General features: G+C 38.5%; 1 protein-coding gene across 1 annotated transcript in view; it reads left to right on the plus strand.

Annotated features, from left to right (window-relative positions):
• LOC122400739 (zinc finger protein 423 homolog) overlaps nt 1-20,406 on the plus strand; it is a 225,186-nt gene that overhangs the window by 180,893 nt on the left and 23,887 nt on the right. Inside the window, exon 5 of the mRNA XM_043402357.1 lies at nt 16,498-16,736. Within this exon, the coding sequence (XP_043258292.1) occupies nt 16,498-16,736 (239 nt within the window). The remainder of the gene's footprint in view (nt 1-16,497; nt 16,737-20,406) is intronic.

The raw sequence follows: 20,406 nt of genomic DNA on the forward strand, positions 1-20,406 counted from the left end.
TAAAGAATATACCAACAAGGTAGCTACTTTAATCAATACCAATAATAATAGATTTATTTCTTAAACATATAATAATTATATTTACGTGTTCGTGATTAGCAAAGAAACTGCTCAAAATTTATCAACGTACCATAAAATTATACAAATTAGTGATTAGTGATTAGGATTAGAAAATCAATCGATTGAATTTAAATATCGATTAGAACCAATATAACTTTATTAACACAACGAGAAGTAACATTCAATTTGAAAACCAAAATTTTTTAATGGATTCCGACACATATTTCACCCAAGTCGGACAATAAAGTCTTGAAATAAACGCGAAAATAATGGATTTCTTTTTCCCCAACCTAATATATGCATTGTAAAAGACGCGTTGCCAACTAGTAGAAGAAAAGACGGGATTATTTCATGGTCAAGCCAATAGTATGCCGTTCAAAGTGGTGCAATTGGTTCGTTGCAACTCCCTCTGAGCGCTTCACCGTGCTATAGTAAGGGTTGGAGTCGCTTGTGAACGGAGCATAGCACGCGTAGCCGCGCTTGGCATGAATGAAATCGCGCGTGCCGGTTCCACGGGTTGCGTGTGCTCCTCGGGAGTCACGTGGGGTGGAGTGGGGGAGGGGGGCGGCGGTGGGGGCCGAAACGGAACGTGTGGACGAGGCCTAAGCGTGGGTGGCTGCTGGGGGGAGCACCGATCCGACGCGATTCATCGTCCGGGGCGGACGGAAGCGTCGCGTGCGCGTGTGAACGAGCCAAAAGGGTAAACGACGCGTATCGTCCGCAGTCTGGCGTAGGCGGAGTCGATCGTGACGAAACACCGAACCTTTGCACATGCGCCTTATCGTCGAGCCCACCCACAACGCGCGTCGCGACGACGTCCCCAGTCACCGAACCAAAACCGTTTCGGACTTCTGCCAAATTTATTGAACTTCTTGACGGGACCGGACGAGATTCCGCTTTTAGACGACACCGTTCGACACGTCACGACGAAAATTCGCTAAGCAAAAGTCTCTGTCGATCGAAATTTCGTTTATGGTACAATTATATGCACGCAAAATGTTCACCCATCGAAGCGGAAAAGATTTTCAACTGTCTGATGTCTTTGCTTTTATTTCTGACTTTGTGCCAGGACTATAAATGCGCGGGTTAGATAACTGAAACGATTATCGGTGGATTTAGGGAACTCGATTTCATGGGCTTAGTAACAATGGCTTTATGCAAGTTGGAGGTATCATTTGGTACCGATTTGTGTTCAATTTTAATGTGGACTGCCTATTGGAACTATTGTAATTTCATGAAATGAATTTTAATCCCTCGGGAATTACGCAACTTTCAATCTCAAGCGTTACGCGTACAAGCTTGTCTAGATTTTACTAATTTTTGATGATCTAGTTTCTTGAAATTTGATTCATAAATATAAAAACACACGGATGATTGTCTATAATTAACGTGGATTTGTGGTTTAATGCATAGTACAGTTTATTCGTAATAAACATGATGTCTCTCAGGAATTACGCAACTTTCAATCTCAAGCGTTACACGTACAAGCTTGTCTAAATTTTAGTGATTTTTGAAGATCTAATTTCCTAAAATTTGATTCATAAATATAAAAATACACGAATGAGTGTCTATAATTAACGTGGATTTGTGGTTTAATGTATAGTACAGTTAATTCGTGATAAACATGTTGATAAAAACAAAACAAAAATTCCAGTAATGTATTCTATGAAATCCTGTTGGTAAATAAAAAATATACCCAAAGATTCTATCTTTACGAACGAAACGTAAAGTTTGTTTACCAGTGAATCAAACATTTTTATTCGTTGTTCGTGAATGAAAAACGCAACGATCCAGCGTTGAGTTGCCCGGAATCTTCTGCGAGATCAAGCCATTGGATTCGAGGAGTCGGTTTTGGTTGCCCGAAATCCCGCAAAACTCTACGGGCCATTTACCACCAAGTTTCGCATAGTTTCGACCAAGTTGCCACGCCACGTGCACGGATTTAGCGGCCGTGACTTTAAACTGCCAGTTTGGGACCCAAGTTTCGAAAGTCCGTTTCCGTGTTCTGCCACTGTAAACGACTATCGAGCACTTTGCGCTACGCGTTGCAACGTAGGTCAACTGCCATTTACTAGTACGCAACCTCGTACACGAATCCTTGAAACTTGTCTATTCTAACTGGGAAGACTACACTGACGATATTTCACACATTGACTGCTATATCACCCGTGTATGGGTGACACGACTTTTCACCAAGGAGTTAAAAAAAGTAATTCTCAAGATTAGACGTTAAAAAAAATAAAGCTAGGTAGGTCCCTTGAATTTTAACGAGCCTGCAAAAATAAATTCCATGACAAATTCTTCCAATTGTCTAAAAACAAAATTTAATTTTCCTTTTAATTCGAGGGGTTTGGTCTGGCAGTCAACGTGTTAAATCAGTGCTTTTTAACCTTTCTATTTCCACAGACTCCTTCGACAACGTTCTTAAAAAAATGATCAACCCCTTGACGTACAATTTAATTTTAAATCATTTTTCTAATTGTACTATTTAATTTTGTTTAAAATCGACGCTTCGCGAGCATTTGATGAAAGTTAAAATATTTGATAAACGAATCGTTGAACTGATTCGCTAAATGTGTGCACATATTCCACGATATAAAAGCTAAAAATGCGTGGCAAAAGATTTTCAATATCTCGGTTTTTGTACTTTATTAGGGCCTCTGAATGTTAAAGTTCGTACAAGAAATGGCCACGAAAAGGAGTAGATTTGTTTTGCAAATACCTCGTGAATGTAAAAATGTGTGGATTTTAATATATATGTACATAGAAGAATAATACCTTGATGAAGTGAAACTTGACGAGGGGTTATACTGGACAATAATCAGGACAGTTAAGGGTGGATTCTTGTGTAGCAGGTTAAAAAATCAATTTCTCGTTTCTTTTTCACACATACACAATTCTTAATATTCTCGTTGAAATATCGCCAAATTAATCTGGGTTCTTCGTTCTTTACACAATTCTACGTTGATTTGGTTTTTAAAGTAAAACTTTATACAGAAACATTTAAGTAGAAAAACTTTAAACATATTTGTCCTTACGAGACTCATTAAATATACAAAAATTCAGTAACGACGATCATGTGTACGAATAGCTTTTTTAATACAAGGGTTAAGAGGTCGAGTACTTGGTACAACTTCGTATTGAAATTAGTTCAAAATTAATTGGACATCTAGGAAACCTTCCTCGTAAAATATTATCCAATTAATGAAATTATGTTTTGGTTATTTATTAACTCATTTATTTTATCGACACGATTATATTTTCATTACTTTTTCTTTCGATGGAGTCTATCGATTCGACTTCTTAGAGGTTCGTGCGTGCCGAAAGCGGTCTCTAATGGCGGCGTCTATCGTTTTTGCCACGACTATTTCGCATCGTTGCGAACGGAACAGTTCCCGTCTCGGTGTCGAAGCCACAGGCTTGCACGATCGATAAAATCATCGACCAGAAAGAGTCCACAATAAAGACTTAACGCGTTAACTGCCACGCCAGTTTTTCACGTTCAAAGATGCCCTCAATATTTGTTCAAATTATAGCAACATAAAAATATTCGATAAATTCAATGGTGAGTTTGTTATTTTACAATATTTTAAATGAAAGTAGCGTTATTTATAATTTTACACGCATTAGGATTCTTCCATTATAAACAATATTGCAAGACGTAAGTTCAAAGTGCCGGTCACGGAATTATTTCTCTTTCGGGGATAGCTTTCGTGAAAATGCAACGAGGAAATGTTTTTCTTGGATTAGGTGTGACAATATTGAATGTTTTAATTTTGTGTTTCATTTAATGGAATTGATAGTATTAAGTCGTCCCATATGTTCCTGTCGAGTTTTGTGTTACAGCTTAACACTAGAACTACCAACAATTATAGTGAATTTATTTGTACCAAAGAAATTAAAACGATAGATACATGACAAAACATACGATGCAATGGAAATAAATGTATATTCATTCTCTTATAGAAAATTACAATAAACTTTCAAAAATTCAGTCGACTAAATTTTTTACAAGTCCTATTAGAAATTACGAATGGGTCATTTTGATTGCTTTGGTAGTTCTAGTGTTAAATGCAATATTTTAAACATATAATTTTATGAAAAACAGTAAACCTCTTCTGGTTCAACTTCCTCCCCTTCGTTTGGCAAAGCTAATTGTATCGTCGTTGCAAAACTTCTTTGAATTTTTATTAAGATGTTTCATTATAACGTTGTCATTTTCAAATTGTTTACTTCTTAATAAGCCTGAAGATTGTTGCGTTTTATTTCTTATAAGATTCGGTTTTATTATATGCTAACAAAAATAGTAAGATAATAAGTCAGTGTGGATTTCAAACTTCGAGCCTTGACACACTATATATTTCTTTCAAATTTTTATAAATCGTTGGTTTTAGTATGTTTAAACTTTTAGAAGTTCCCTAAATTGACAAATATTGCTTGTCTTCTATTTACAAATCTTATCCTCGTCAATTGCAAAATATCGAATGGGATGACCTAATATTTTTCTAGGACTAGGCACGCGCGTGGATACAGGAATACAGGAAATTTTCGTTTTAACATCACATTTAATCAAAACATTTAATGTTTTAATTTTATATCTCATTCTATGGAATTGATAGTAAATACTCTAATGCGTGAATATCGTAACTTTGTAATATGTATAAATAACAGATTGGGGTTAATAATTCCGTTTTTATATAAGATACAAAGACGAGATATATTTTATTTGGCCATTTCGGTAGTTCCAGTGTTAATCGACAATACACAGTATGTCGGATAAATAACGGAACTTTTTAAATTAAAAGAAGAAAATTATTTTTTTTTATTCAAAATACATCCCTTCTGTATCAATACACCGCTGGGCACGTTCGACTAGTGCCAGCATAGATTTTTTTATATTATTTTGCGGAATCGCCTCAATTACTCTTGTCACCGCGCCTTGGACTTGTGTAACACTGGCATAAAACGTTCCTTTCATGGCCAGTTTCAGTTTTGGGAATAAGAAATAATCACATGGAGATAAGTCCGGCGAATACGGAGGATGTTGGAGCACAGAGACCTGTTTTTTCACCAAAAATTCGCGAACAGCGACAGTCCTGTGCGATGGTGCATTATCGTGCAACAAAAACCAACTTCCTGGCGCTCGATATTCGGGCCTCACTCGAACGATTTTTTTCCACAAACGCTCCATAACACCCAGATAATATTCACCATTGACATTTTCACCCTGTAGAACGAATTCCCGAAGTATAATACCTTTATAATCTTAAAAACAGATCAACATTGTCTTCTCTCGTGACTTTTAGAATCGCAATTTTTTCGATTTCGGAGAGTCTGGGGACTTTCACGTTGCACTTTGGTGCTTTGTTTGTGGATCGTACTTGAAGCACCAAGTCCTGTCTCCAGTCACAATCGATTCCAGGAATGTGCAGTTCCGTCTGGCTGTTTTAATAAGATCCTTGCAATGTTCAACGCGAGCAATCTGTTGACCCTCATTTAATGCGTGAGGAACAAATCGAGCACAGACTTTCCGTCTGTTTAAGTCCTTTGTAAAAATTTCGTGAATCATGTCTTTAGTCGTATTTAATACCTCTGACATCCATCTCACACTTGAAGTCGCATCGTAGGTGATCATTTCACGCACTTTGGGTCATCTTCCAAAGCATCACGACCGTCCTGGAATCGTTTATACCATTGGAACACACGTGTACGGGATAAACAATCATCACCATAAACTTTTTTCATCAATTCAAATGTTACTGTAAAAGTTTTCCCGAGCTTGAAACAAAATTTAATATTTGCTCTTTGTTCCATTGTGTTTCTGCGACCAAGTGACAAAAGGTACTGCCACTTTAACCATTATAACTTGACAATCCGTTAGTCGATTCCAATAATGATGCTTTTGTTTTGTACAGGAAATATACAGCTTTCAGGTTACATATTGTTTCAATATATGGCATTAGCAGTTTTCATTACATTTAAAAAGTTCCGTTATTTTTTCGACATACTCCGTATTTAGCGATAGTTTTGTCGATCCTATTCGAAAGGTTCGCCAGCGAGACTTTTATCGGGGATCCCGATCGAGTGAGTTCATAGTAAGTTGTGTGTACTGTGCACCACGCAACCGCGGGAGTTTCGAAAAACACGAGCGAACAGAAAAGAAGAAGGGGACAGAAAGCCAAGAAAAGAAAGCGAAATTCGAAGTGGACCCCCTGCAACCCCTGTGAAATCGACTGGAATGGATTCTCACACACGGTTGGAGCTCTGTACCACCTTATGGGGGCAACCGAGGACCCCGACTCCCTACGGGGACCCATAAGGTGTGCCTGTAACCCGTGCCCGTTTTGGAAACGCGCGAGGCGCCCACCCATAGCGATTATTTATCTCATTGCCGTCGTGACGTTAGGTGGTCTTGATTTTCTACCCTGCCATTCACACGCGACCTCCCATGCATTTGGTCGGAATTAGCTACTCTTCGACCTCCTGTTCCCTGCGATTTACGCCATTTGCGCAACAACGTCATCGAGGCGACCGTGACTTCTTTGGGAACTGTTTAAAAATATAAACACACTTTGGTAACGGTGGACAAAATATAGGCTAAGTGACTCAATAATGGGGTTTTGCATGAAGTTGGGAACAAAAATAGATACATTCGATCGTTAAAAATACATCCGTAAGAAAATTTTTAGATTTCTGGCGCAACAGGGATGATCCCAATCATTTTTAAACAATTCAAACTCAATATCCTATATAGTAATTTACATATTTCGTATTGATCATCATTGCGTTCGATATGAATAATTGTTTAAATCAAACCTTTAAGTTGGCCAATATCGTTGGTAGATCTGTCGATCTTCTTCGATACTTCGTATTATTCTTTAACACTAGAACTACCAAATCAGTCAAAATGACCCATTCGTAATTTCTAATAAGACTTGTAAAACATTTATTCGACTGAATTTTTGAAAGTTTACTGTAATTTTCTATAAGAGAATGAATATACATTTATTTCCATTGCATCGTATATTTTTTCATGTATCTATCGTTTTAATTTCTTTGGTACAAATAAATTCACTATAATTGTCGGTAGTTCTAGTGTTAAGAGATCTCTGTATCGACTGATTTGTCCCAATAACTCTTTCGTATAACGATTCACAATAATCTAGAGTCTGTTCTGGGAATTAGTAGTTGTTATTTCTGATTGGCTCCAAAATCTAGAATTTTTCCATTTCATTTCCTACATTTTCTGTTCTCAAGAGTTTCTTCCAAGGTTTTAATCGATTATTATTAGCGAAAATGATGTTATGTATCCCTTATATTATAATTATGTTTTTATGTTTGCATTACTGTACTATTTTTTTTCTTACTTTTATTATTACTATCATAAAATGTATATTATTTATTTGTATTCTTTCTCTAATTCGTATCCGCGAGAGCAAATGTGGTCTTCTTTGGTGTAATTTGCATTGGAAAAAACTGAGCAATGCGATTGAAATAATTTCGCAATTATAAATTGGAAAATATACAAATTTTATTTTTGTTCAAAACAGTTGAAAAATAGGGATAACACAACGAACAATATCGAGGAAAAAAGTAACGAACATTAGCGAGAGACCACTATACTAACTTACCAATACTCACTTGTATATGTTGCATCTAGACTAGAGAATAGGTAAATAATTTTTATATTTCTATTCTACCAATATTTAACATAATATATCGATTTTCATGCTGGTAGTTACAATTAAAACAAGCAGAATATATCGAATCGTTAAATAAGGAGCATTATCGGTCACAATTTCAAAAAAATTTTATTGTAATTAAGTTTATATAAAACAAATATTGACTTTTTTGCGTGTGTTTTACGCAACCTAAAATTTTATTTAATTTACTGAGTATGTACTACTAAAGGTTTTTTACTACAAAAAAAACATTACACTATATGCCTTTATACGAGTTTCAATAATTTAGTAAAAGTTTCATGTTGTATTGAAAAAATAGCGGCTGAACCGCTAGGTGTAAGGTTTTAAGTGACAGCCACTGTATTTCTTCAAAACGATCGAAACTCGCAAGCATTTCGTCCCCACGCGAAAAGATCCCAAACTCGAAAGCTATCCAGAAAACAGAGGAGTGTCGAACCGATCGAAAAGGATGATTTTTTCAGCGTAAAACGCGAAAATTAGTCCAGTGGCGTCGCGGAAGGATCGAGTTCCGGTAGCCGGTTCCCGCGACCGCAACTACGGTCGCTCACCTTCGCGGCGTAAGGGCACATAGAGGTGGATTAGGTGGAGAAGTTGGGATGAAAGGTTAAATAGGTGCCAGTGGGTAGCCGGAAGGTGGGTGTACTCGTTAGTGTGTGATCCCGCCTACCGTCCAATGCGGTGGCTGGTTTCCCAGGGGACTCCCTAGCCTCTCTCAGCCGGCTTTTGTGGTCCCTTCTCCTTCCACGCGTACTCGTACGGCACTCTTTTGCTTTCAGGAGGAGGACTTGGTGTGTCGGTTTGCATCGTGCGCGATAATAGTCACCGTGGGTACCCGGTTAGCGCGCGTTACACAGCGCAGAGTGTTCCTCCGCTGACCGTACTCGGCTTGCTCGCGTGCGCGATCCGACGACCGAGATCAGTCCTTGCGATCGAACGATCGAGGCCGCATCGATCGTCTCGCGAAGGACCCGTCCTCCACTTCCGCTTCGATTTAACGCCGCGTCGAACACGCGAATCGACAACTTCGATCGTTGACGGTTTCTTGTGTACGTTACGAGTGAAAGAAACTTTGTGCGACGAACGATCACCACTGATCAACGGGCAAGAAATCTTTTAATATCGAGATCGAGCGAATAATGTCGACGTCGAACGGCGCCGATTGACCGGAACAGTTTTACGTGGGAGACCAAGTGCCTCGATTCAGCCGTACAATCGCGATCCAACGATTCGGGAGATCGATATTTCGAGTGACAGGCGATGGTGAATCACGGTGGACGTTCGTACACGAGCAGTGATTGAACGTTCGGGGAGTCAAAATGTTGTTCAAGGGGAACAGTTCGCGACTGGAATTGTTGATAGGAAAGATCCAGGCCCATAAGGAACCCTCTCAGGAGGAGCAACCGAAATCCAAAGGTACGAAAATTACGAAAATCTGATTCTTGGATCGTCTCTTGTTTGATCATTTTAAATCTGACCGTTAGAAAATCGAGTTTAGCACTAGTTGAACAGTAAAACACGACTCGAATCGACAAATTTGATAAATGTCAACTTGGTGTATACAACAGTTTTTTCCTTGCTTCTAATCAGAGGACGTATCGTCACAGTTTTTAATGATTTAATTTCGAAATGCTCTATATATTTTGATTCTGTTTAACGCACTGACTGTCACAGTCATTCGTATGTGGGTGACTTTTCATTAAGGAGCTGAAAAAGTTAATTTTCAAATAAATAAATCTAGACAGGACTCTTAAATTTTGAAAAGAGTATACGAATAAATTATATGGCAAATTGTGTTAGTTTGCAATTGTCTTAAAACGAAGTTTCGTTTTCCTGGGCAATTTAAGGGGTTTGGTCTGGCAATTAACGCGTCACCGCTACGTTCGCCGTCAATCAGTTTCTACGACTCGGACTTCAAGTATTATAGTCCTCGACTCGCCAGTAACGGGACTAATTTGAGCTTAATTAGATAGAAAGCGACAAAAATGGAAATTTTCAACAACGAAAGTGGTAAATGAGTTATTTATCTGATATAGAACTCTTTATTTAACATAAGTGAATTGCAAGATTCATGCGTCTCCTTTTCAATTCCAATCTGATCTGATAATTGATCGTTAACTCGTTCGCTGCTGAGGGCCACTTACAATGACGCGTCGCCATTGGCTGTGTAATAAAATTTTCACTCGACGGTCGTGTCTGCACCACAAATCCGATCAGGGGAGGAAGTAATCTCGTATAAATGTGTTACAATCGTTTAAAAAATCATGTAACAGTCCATTATCGACATTCTGAATCCAGTCAAAAATCGCTTCTCTACTCGATCAGTAGTTATGATGATTTATACCAATCTTTCGATCAATATTTTGTAATCATTTACCCCGTCGATCTTTCTTTTCGAAATTTCAGAACCATTCGAAGATGTCTTCGTCTTTGATTAACCCTTTATTGTAGAAATTTTATTTTATCTCAGAAATGACTCGAGTCTGACGGTTGAGAGTCAACTAGGGGTTGAAACGATCGATTATCAATTTTCTGGGCCCATTCAAAATTCACCTCGACTATTTTTAATCCTGAAATTACGATTTTGAGTAATTCTTAACTATTACATTTGCAGTCTAAAATTCAAAAAAATTTAATTTGCACAGCAATAGTTCGGTATGATCGAGAAATGATCCAAGTTCGAGAGTCAACTAGGGGTTGCAACGATCGATATCAATTTTCTGAGACCGTTCAAAGATGCCTCAACTATTTTTAATCCTGAAATTACAAATTTGAATCATTCTTAACTATTACATTTGCAATGTAAGATTCGAAATTCAATTTGCACAGCAATACTTCGGTATGATCGAGAAATGATCCAAGTTCGAGAGTCAACTAGGGGTTGCAACGATCGATATCAATTTTCTGAGACCGTTCAAAGATGCCTCAACTATTTTTAATCCTGAAATTACAAATCTGAATTCTTGACTACCAAAACTCGTGACCCAAGATTCGAAAATCAATTCGTATCGTAATGCTCCGATATGATTGAGAAACGATCAAAGTTCGAGAGTCGATTAGGGGGTTGAAGCGACGACGGTGTAAAAATTTTTGAAGGGGACGTACCGCGTCTGCGCCAATGGCGGTTTTGAAATCCGCGCAAACCACCGGCGAGTGTCGGAGTTCGCGTCCGTACATAAGTCACAATTAACGAAGGCGTTAAGTCGGCCCCCTATTAATAAGCGACGTCGAAGCGTCCTATAAATAGCCACGGGCACGAGGTGACAACATTACGCAGCCACATGCGAGAAGGGAGTCTGTATGGGCGAACGCACACGTCCAAAAGATAAAAACACAATGCAATAGCGGCTGGCATCGGCAGGTCGCAGAAAAGAGCTGCCAGTGTTAAGTGCGACTATTTTCGCGTTGATGACACATCGTCGCTGATTGGACGGAATCGAGACTCTAAATAAAACCCCTTCGAATCCCCCAACAGGCCTTTACGTCCTTGTCTATCGCTCCTACAATCTTGCCCCCTTTTTCCCCCCGAAGGACTCGAAACCGTTCGAGATCGTCTCCCTCCTCTTACATATTTTAAACCATAAACGTCACTTTTCACCCCTTCGTCATATCGATCACATTCTCTATCTTCAATCTCTTCATCATTTCTAGTAATCTTACTCGATGTAATGTATCAATTATGCACAAATAAAATATATTTAATAAAATAGCCCAACTTTCGAATACTTTGCACATAGTATTTCATATAATACGATAGTTTCTACGGACATAAAATGGTCGATTGTCACTGTCACGGATACGTGACATTGGCCTGTGTGGAGAATCGATGCGTCAGAAATATGCAACGCGTGTTAAAGAACGCGTTAATCCCTTGTTTTCAGAGGGTTGCAGAGGATCGAGGTCTCACTTATTTTGGAACGTGATCTTTGAACGTTCTCGTTTCTTCTAACAATGTTGTCACCTTCTCTTTGAGACTTGGAACGTATCCTGAACCATATTTCTCGCGATAAAGACCAGATATTGTCACGCGGCTGTTGAACGTGCCACACTTTGTCTCGTAAACATCCTCGTTGAAAGTGTAGTTTACACGTTTTCGAAATAAGTAACTTTAATCTTCAAAAATACACAATAAAAATAGAGGAACGAAGTTGCAACTATATAATAAAATAAAAATAAATACAAAAGAACACGTAGAAAACGCAAGATAAAAGGTAAATAAACAATTCTCATACTTGGTATTTGTATTTCTTGCAAAACGAATATTTTAACAGCATTTGCATTGTCCTAATTATGATCTAACTGGTCATTTATCGCTAATTTTACACTCTTCCGGGGGTGGTTGTTGCCTTGATCGCTCGTCTCGTTTCTAAATTCTAATAATTTCGATCGATAATTTTTATTTCGTCAATCGCGGACCAAAACTTCTTGAAACACCATTATTTTTCTTTCATCAGTCATAGTGTAAACAAACCATACAATTTTAGCGAGACAAACATATATTTGAAGATATAAACAGTGGTAGCATAGATACTTATTATGTGTAATTCAGAATTTTTCTTCTCTTCACATTAGACAAGAGTTTAGGGGGTTGAAACGAGGATTTAAGGGTACCTCATTTACTCTTCGATCCTCGAACAACAAATCTAGGTAATTTTTTATCCCACAAAACGTAATTGAAATTAAAAATTTCGTTCGAGAATATAGAGTTTAAGCTCGGGTCAGAAATGACCCAACGGGTTAGATTTGTTTAGAGTAAATTTACGTTTCGTTTCGTGGGAAGGTTGGGGCGTTTTTCCATGAACGGGACACACTGTCTGTCTTGCTCCAACTTGTTGGCGATCGTAGACAAATTCCCGATGACACGAGGGGATCGCGGCTGGGTGCTTTCGGTAGCTCGGTTTATATTTATTGCATGCTCACCCGATCCGCCGTGTCTCTTTCTGCAAGAAAAGGCGTGCGTGAGTCATGCGAGATGCCAATTGGGCGAGTGCCCCGATACGTGCACGATGCGAGTTGCACAATTGAAGGAACACCTGATCGAGCCAGGCATCTTAGGGTTGCCGTCGATGAAACGCCTCGAGAAAGCTTCCAAGTTCCTTCGACTTTGATTTAAAGTAAATGTACCGATAACTGATCAAAAGGAGTAATGTCCCGAAACCTGGCCGTCGATGCAAATATTAATTATTATTAGTGGACGTCTATGCATTTATGGGAAATTTTAATTCCTACAAAACTACAGAATGCATTTAATATCAAAAATATTAGAAATACGTAAGATACGGATTATTATATTTAGGGGTTGAGACAGCCCTCTGCAAAGCCCACGTTTCATTGATTCTATCAATAAAAATATAAATTTGCATAAAGGTTCGCAGTCTAGTGATGAGTCAAAAGTGACTCCGGCACAGTACTCGAAGAACTCAATATGCAATTACGATCCAAATTATATCGTGTTTGGTCTTATTTTAATCAGAAAAACCTCACAGATATATTAGTAAAAATCCCATTGACAAGATATAAAGAATAAATATGTTTCACATTGTGATACAATAAGGTCTGACGCTGATTGTTTTAAATTTGCATTTTCCAAGAAGGACGAGCAAAATGTCCGGTAACTTATGGACGCTGACGTATGTGACCCGAGAAAAGAAAGGTTATGGTTATTAGAGATAATGAAATCGCTTCGAAAAATTGTATCTGTACCTTAATCTGCGTTTTCCAAAACGAACGAACAAAATGTCCGGGTGATTTATGGACGCTAGCGTACGCCGCCGCGCGTGCACGCGGAAAACTAGAAAAGTGGCGGACACGTGGGTGGAGGATGCGAGCCATTTAAGCGGATCCACGTCGAGTCCATGATCCGATCTCGTTGGGTGTCTCTCCTCTCCGTTCCGAGCCGCGCGGATTCCGCAAAATCTCTTAAATTCAGTGGTGGGTGTCGAATCCAGAGCGTGGACCGGGGCAAATGAGGAAACGGCCAACTAGCCGAGTCATTTCCACCGTTTACCAGGGCCACTTTGCTCTATCCAAGCCGGTGGGAGTCTTCATTCTTGGCAATTATTAATTATTCGACTCGCCTCGTCCGGATGTCTCCTTCGTCACCGGTTTCTTCTATCGCGTCTTCTTTCTTCTACCGTTCTCGCTCCAAAGTATCCTTTTGTCTAGATTATCTTTGCCTAGCCAACAATTTTATCATCGATAATCGTTTCACAGACAATCATTTCCACAAGAATTTCACCAATTTTTACTTATCGACATGTAGCGTAATAAAAAAAATTGTTATTATTGTACGTATACGTAAAATAAATGTGCTGAACAAACTATTAGTACCGATTTACTTATTATGCTTTGTTTAATAGATCGACTGTCACACGTCATATCCCTCAAATTGTCCACGAAAACGACACTTTGTTTTTAGACAATTGGAAACTATCCACAATTTGTCACTGAACTCATTTTTACAGCCTCGTTAAAATTCGGGAGTCCTGTCTAGATTTATTTTCTTCAACATTTCAATTTGATATTGTACATTATTTCTTATGATAGTTCATTTATTTCCAAGTAAATTAACATATACGTTGAGACTTGGTCGTTTGCATGAAAGTTGACAAATCCTAAAGAAATACAGTTACGTTATTTTATCATTAAAAATACGAAATTCACGATAAAAATATATGAATAGCCATTCACTCAAACCAGAAATATGTATATGTATACATAGAATCGTAAAATAAAATTAAAAAAAAAACTTTCCTTTGTTTTCGTTATACAGTAATGCCCCCTATAACACGGTAGATTGGTACAAGAATGCTCGTACGACGCGCTCGTGTGACTCCGTATAACGCGTTATGTACAAATGATTTACGTTTAACTTTTCTCGTTAAAGGGGTTTTATGCTTTTTATTAAAATCAAACTAAGAATATTTTATTTAAAAAACTTATACACGCGTAACTAAAAAACAGTTAATTTCAAATAAATTACATAATTCCAAAAACAGTTTTATTACATGTTTATTCGCTGTCGGAGCTATGTGAAATACAAATCATAAATTTCACACTACAGAAATATAACGTGGGAAATCCCCGCGTTATATGGGGGAAAACACGTGTTATAAGAGGGACATGAAATCGCGTAATATGAAAACGCGTTATAAGAGTACCGTGTTATAGGGGGGATTACTGTAATAGAAATACTTCGTGGTCGGAAATAGGTTACATCATGAACGAGTGTGTATTAATTATAGGACAATTGTCAGAATACAAGTACAATATTGAACTAATTGTTTTAATATTATTAATTTCTATTAACGATTACCACCTACTTCAACGATAGTGGAAACGTAAAATTAGCATCGAATTGAATTTTTAATTTCCGAGAATATTTAGCAGATAGAAATAAAGTATTAATCGATAGGTGGTAAAAAGGTCATAGAAAGCAATACTGGATACATCGATGGTCTGAAATAAACGTATTAATTTCAGAAAACGTTACTCACGCGATGACCTACTAAAAGAAAACCTAAAACCCTTCGTTGCCAAAATGGACTCTTCGACTACCCTCGAACCAAAGACCACTGTTCTTAAAGTTGCCAGGATCGGTTCTTATCCTACAAACAGAACGACACCGTATCTCCTCGACAACGACGCGTTCTCGGTGCCCCAGAAATTCCATAGGTCCATTAAACTCACCCCCAATTCGACCATCGATTCCCTAAAATCGTCTCGAACCGAAGCAAACGTAATCGACGAAGTACCAATATGTAGCTAAGGACCACTCTACCGAACATGTCTTCCGTATTGTCTATCCTAGAAATGGCATCGTTTCGCGTTACGGTGCAAAAATGCAGGCGTACGTTAACGTGATGCGGAGCCGGATAGCAGGGTTGAAATGCAAGGATAAAACGATAGCAAAACTCGATCCAACGATTCCCCGGGAATGTCTTCTTTTCTCTAGCCACGGAAGACCAGTCCTCGAGGATCTCTCGTGGCACGGGTTAATGGTACCAGTTTCACCGCATACGCACTCGTTACGAAAACAATATAAAGGGACATATAACGGGCAAGGTGAGGTCAGCAGGCCTCGTAATGTTCGTACATGTACGCATCGAGTTCGTAAGGTCATTTATGGAACTGGTCTCTCTCTCTTACGACATTTATAAACCTGTTCCGAAAAAGATCGCCGGCCCGACGGTCCGTGAGTGACATCGACGTCGCTCCTCAGTCGATACACTTCCTGAGACCCGTGAAAAATAGAACCACCAAGGATAGCGTCTTAACTGGGATTAAATCTATCAGAGTCTATTTGGTCGTCTCATAAGTTCGTGTTGCTCGATATTCTGAAATTGGCGAGGATACAATTTGTATTTAATACATTCCTCGATGAAAAAAAAAATTATTAAATGAGTTTGTTCGTCGATTGTAGGGGCCGTGGGTACCGGAAGTCTTCCGACACATTTCTGATAAATAGTATTAATACGTTCCTCGATGAAAACAAAAATTATTAAATGAGTTTGTTCGTCGATTACAAAGGCCTTGGGTACCGGAAGTCTTCCGACACATTTGTGAAAAATAGTATTAATACATTCCTCGATGAAAAAAAAAATTATTAAATGAGATTGTTCGTCGATTGTAGAGGCCTTGGGTACCGGAAGTCTTCCGACACATTTCTAATAAATAGTAGTAATACGTTCCTCGATAAAAAAAAGAATTATTAAATGAGTTTGTTCGTCGATTGCAGAGGCCTTGGGTACCGGAAGTTCGTCCTGGCACAGCGAGGATGGCGGTCCGAACTCGCGACGCGGCGGAGAGACGCCATCGTCTTGCGCGACGCCGACGTCGGCCAGCTTCCCGTCGGAGCCCGAGGTCGACGCCGATGTCGGGGTCAACGCTGATGGAAACAACGCTACCGCGCCTTATCCTTGCCAATTTTGCGACCGCACGTTTCCACGGTTGAGCTATCTGAAGAAGCACGAACAGGTAACCTAGCGATGATTACTTTCCATTAACACGTTTACTGGCAGACCAAACCCCAATAATATTCTGCAAGACTAAAATTTTGATCTTAAACCATTGTAAACTATCCAGGGTGTTCGGCCACCCCTGGGAAAAATTGTTGATGGAGGCTTCGTTAAAAAGTTATTAATGTTTAAAGTTCCACCTGTACTGTATTTTCTTCTCGAAAACACGCTGGATTTGGGGGGTATGTCTATTCTCCAAAAATGATTGTAATTGACCCCCCGAACCGAAAATAATTTTTCCAGAACGATTGGAAATTTTTTTTTCATCGAAATTTTTAGACACCTACACTTTGTCGATTTTTCTTAAAAATATTTAATAAATTTGGTTAGCGCTATACAGAAAAGTTGTTTAATACTTTTTTGTAGGTATCAATGAACTCTAATTCCCCCCAAAACTTCAATGAAATATATTCACTATTGTAGCAGTTATGGCTGTTTCAAAATTGGTCCATTTTTATGGGGTTCTACTCACTTTAAGAGGTAAAAGAACAACTTTTCGCATATTTTTGAAATTTCCACGTATTATTCACCAAATTACGCGTTGTTTGCCTTTAGAAACTTCAAAATCCTGCAATCCGTTCAGGAGTTATGACAGTTTAAAGATTCGCATGAAATTTTAGGGGAACATTTCTGGCCATACATTATATTCTCGTTTAGAAACTTTTTTCTCGAAAGCGCGTCGAATTTTGGGAGTATATCTATTGTCGAGAAAGGATTCTAATTGACCCCTGCAATCGAAAATAATTTTTCCAGAACGATTTGAAATTTCTTTTTTTCGTCGAAAAATTTAGGCACCTTTGTCGATTTTTCTTAAAAATTCGATTTTGATTTTTAATAAATTTGTTTGACACTCTACAGAAAAGTTGTCTAATAGTTTTTTTGTAGGTACCTATGGGCTCTGTTTTTGAGAAAAAAGATTTCAATGAGATACCTTTACTATTGTAGTAGTTATGGCCGTTTGAAAATTGAACCAGCTTTAGGGGGTTTTTCTCACTTTACGGTGTCAAGGAACAACTTTTTCAATATTGTTAGAATTTCTACATATTCTACACCAAAATACGCATTGTTTGCATTTTGAAACTTCAAAATCCTCCAATCCGTTCAGGAGTTATGACATTTTAAAGATTCGCATGAAATTTTGGAGTGACATTTCTGGCCTCACATTATATTTTTGGTAAAGAATTTTTTTCTCAAAAATGCGTAGAATTTTGAGAGTATGTCTATTGACGAAAAATGATTGTAATTGACCCCTGCAACTAAAAATAATTTTTACAGAATGATTTGAAACTTTTTAAAATTTCAGGGGAATCGGAATGTCAGAGTCAGACATTGTATTGTCGGTAAGGAATTTTTTTCTCGAAAGTACGTAGGATTTCGGGGGTATGTGTAATTACCAAAAATGATTGTAGTCGACCCCTGCAACCGAAAATAATTTTTCCAGAACGATTAGGAATTTTGGAATTTAATTTTGTAATAACTTTTTAACGAAGTCTCAGTCAAGAAATTAATATTCTTGATTTTTGTGTTATTTTGGCCTCTAAAATCTCCCATTAAAATGTTTCCCAGAGGTGGTCGAACACCCTGTATAACCTAAAATTTGTTCCAGTATTTATTTTTGTAACCTTGCCTAAAATTGCACGAATCTTAATTTGTTTCCCTCGACGCCTCAGTTTGAGAATTAATTTTTCTAGTTCCATAGTGGTAAATCCTTTCAATCAAAATGTTAAAATTTGATCCTGTTTGATTGAAAATTTTGATGTTACGGCATTGTAAACTATGTAACCAAAAAATTCGTTTTTTATTTTTGTAACCTTACTAAAATTCAGAAATCTTGTCCAAATTTATTTCCCTCGACATCTCGACTTGAGAATTAATTTTTCTACTTCCATAGTGATAAATCCTTTCAATCAAAATATTAAAATTTGCCCTATTTTTAATAGTCACAAGACTTTTATCTCTAACGACCGAAATGATTACGTATCAAGTAATTCCCATGATTTTAACTGTTTTCTACATCCGTATTTGAAATTTTTACCCTCGAGAGACGCGGAGGACGCGTGGCCGATTCGAATTTTTCTGTTTTGCATGGCGGTGGCATTAGAGACTCGCTCTTCCGCGTCCGAGTCGGCGTCCGCGGGTCATCTTCGGGTCAAAATCTGTACCGTGGCCCCATAACAGGTTGTACCGGTCAGGTTGTTCATCCAGGTGGTTCTCTCCTCCTTCCATCGGGTTCCTCACGACTTCTCAGCCTCGATAAAAGCCGCTTCTACATACGCGAACTGAATCGCGCTTCGCCTCCGATGGCAGATAACGACCTCGATAACGGAAATAAATTTCGTTTCGAGGCTGCAGGGGCTCCGCCTAATCATCCGGTTCTAACCAAACGGAAAGAGAAATCGAAATCATCCAAATCCTGCGTAATCATTGCTGAATCGAAAGGCACGACCATTCGAAATGGCGAAGAAACGTCGATGAAAAATAAAAATATGATCAACGAGGAAACCAATTTTGATAAAATATGGCTTCCAGATGGAGCATTGGTAAATATTAGACACCGTGTATTTTTTTATTGACAGATATTCGTGTTCAGAATTACTATCGATTAAAAGTGGAATTATAATGAATATTTTGATACTTTGTCCACATAATTTCCATGATCCATGGTCATCCCTACACTGATCATGGCACCTACAGGATCAAAGAATATCGTAGTATCTCAGACTTATGTGATCCAAAGTATCTTATTTTTCATCAGTACAGATGTTTTTCACCAAATTATCTTTTGCGGTTCTCATCTAATTGGGTTTAAGTTCTTAAAAATATGCTATTAAATCCCTATAATACAGACTGTAAAAGAAGAATTCATACCTAGCGAAGTAGATACTATGTTAACAAAAACATATACAGTCACCTAACTCTCTTAGTTTCGTTTGTATCGATGTGAAGTACTTTTTCGACTTTTTCAAACCATGTGTCATGTACGATTCGAAGGTGTTCTTGTACCACCGCCAGAAAGGACTAAAAATGACTATTAGAGACGTAGCAAAATATTTACGACCAATTGTGTCCACCGTTTTAATAATTTCAACGCATCGAGCAACCATGAACTTGTGAAATACTCGACGCAAACGTCACGTGACTTAAACAAGCGAATAATAAATACAGTGACTGTGACTATTTCTGGAAAGATCTCGTCATAATCTTCTCTTGGTTCCGATAGACATTGTCTCTGCAATTGATATCAATCGTATTTGGAAGAAGAAGAGAGTCGGGGCGTCTTGGTCGCTTTCTCTGATACCCAGCGTGCCTCCGGAGCGAGAATTTTTCTCCCCGTATCGACGAGTCTTCCGGCTGTCAGGGCAAGAGGTCTTCAGCAGCGGACGACGAGACGATCGCTTCGCCCTTCCGTCCGGATTGTCTCTTCAAAGGAGCCGACGAAACGGTCTCGAAAGTCGTACGTGCCGTGCTTACTTCGTTGGACGAACACACCGACTCGAAAAGAGAGCATCGCGTCTCGCTGGGCAAAAAAAAAAAGAGCTGAACAAAGAGAATGACCCGGCCCGTTCGCGATCATATCGGTCACAGTGATCTACCTGGGTGACAACCACCGCCAAAGGCGAGGAGGAGGA

This window comes from Colletes gigas, unplaced genomic scaffold, assembly GCF_013123115.1.
Source record: "Colletes gigas isolate AHSC1104 unplaced genomic scaffold, ASM1312311v1 Colletes_gigas_Sc00020, whole genome shotgun sequence".
In the NCBI taxonomy this organism is placed as follows: domain Eukaryota; kingdom Metazoa; phylum Arthropoda; class Insecta; order Hymenoptera; family Colletidae; genus Colletes; species Colletes gigas.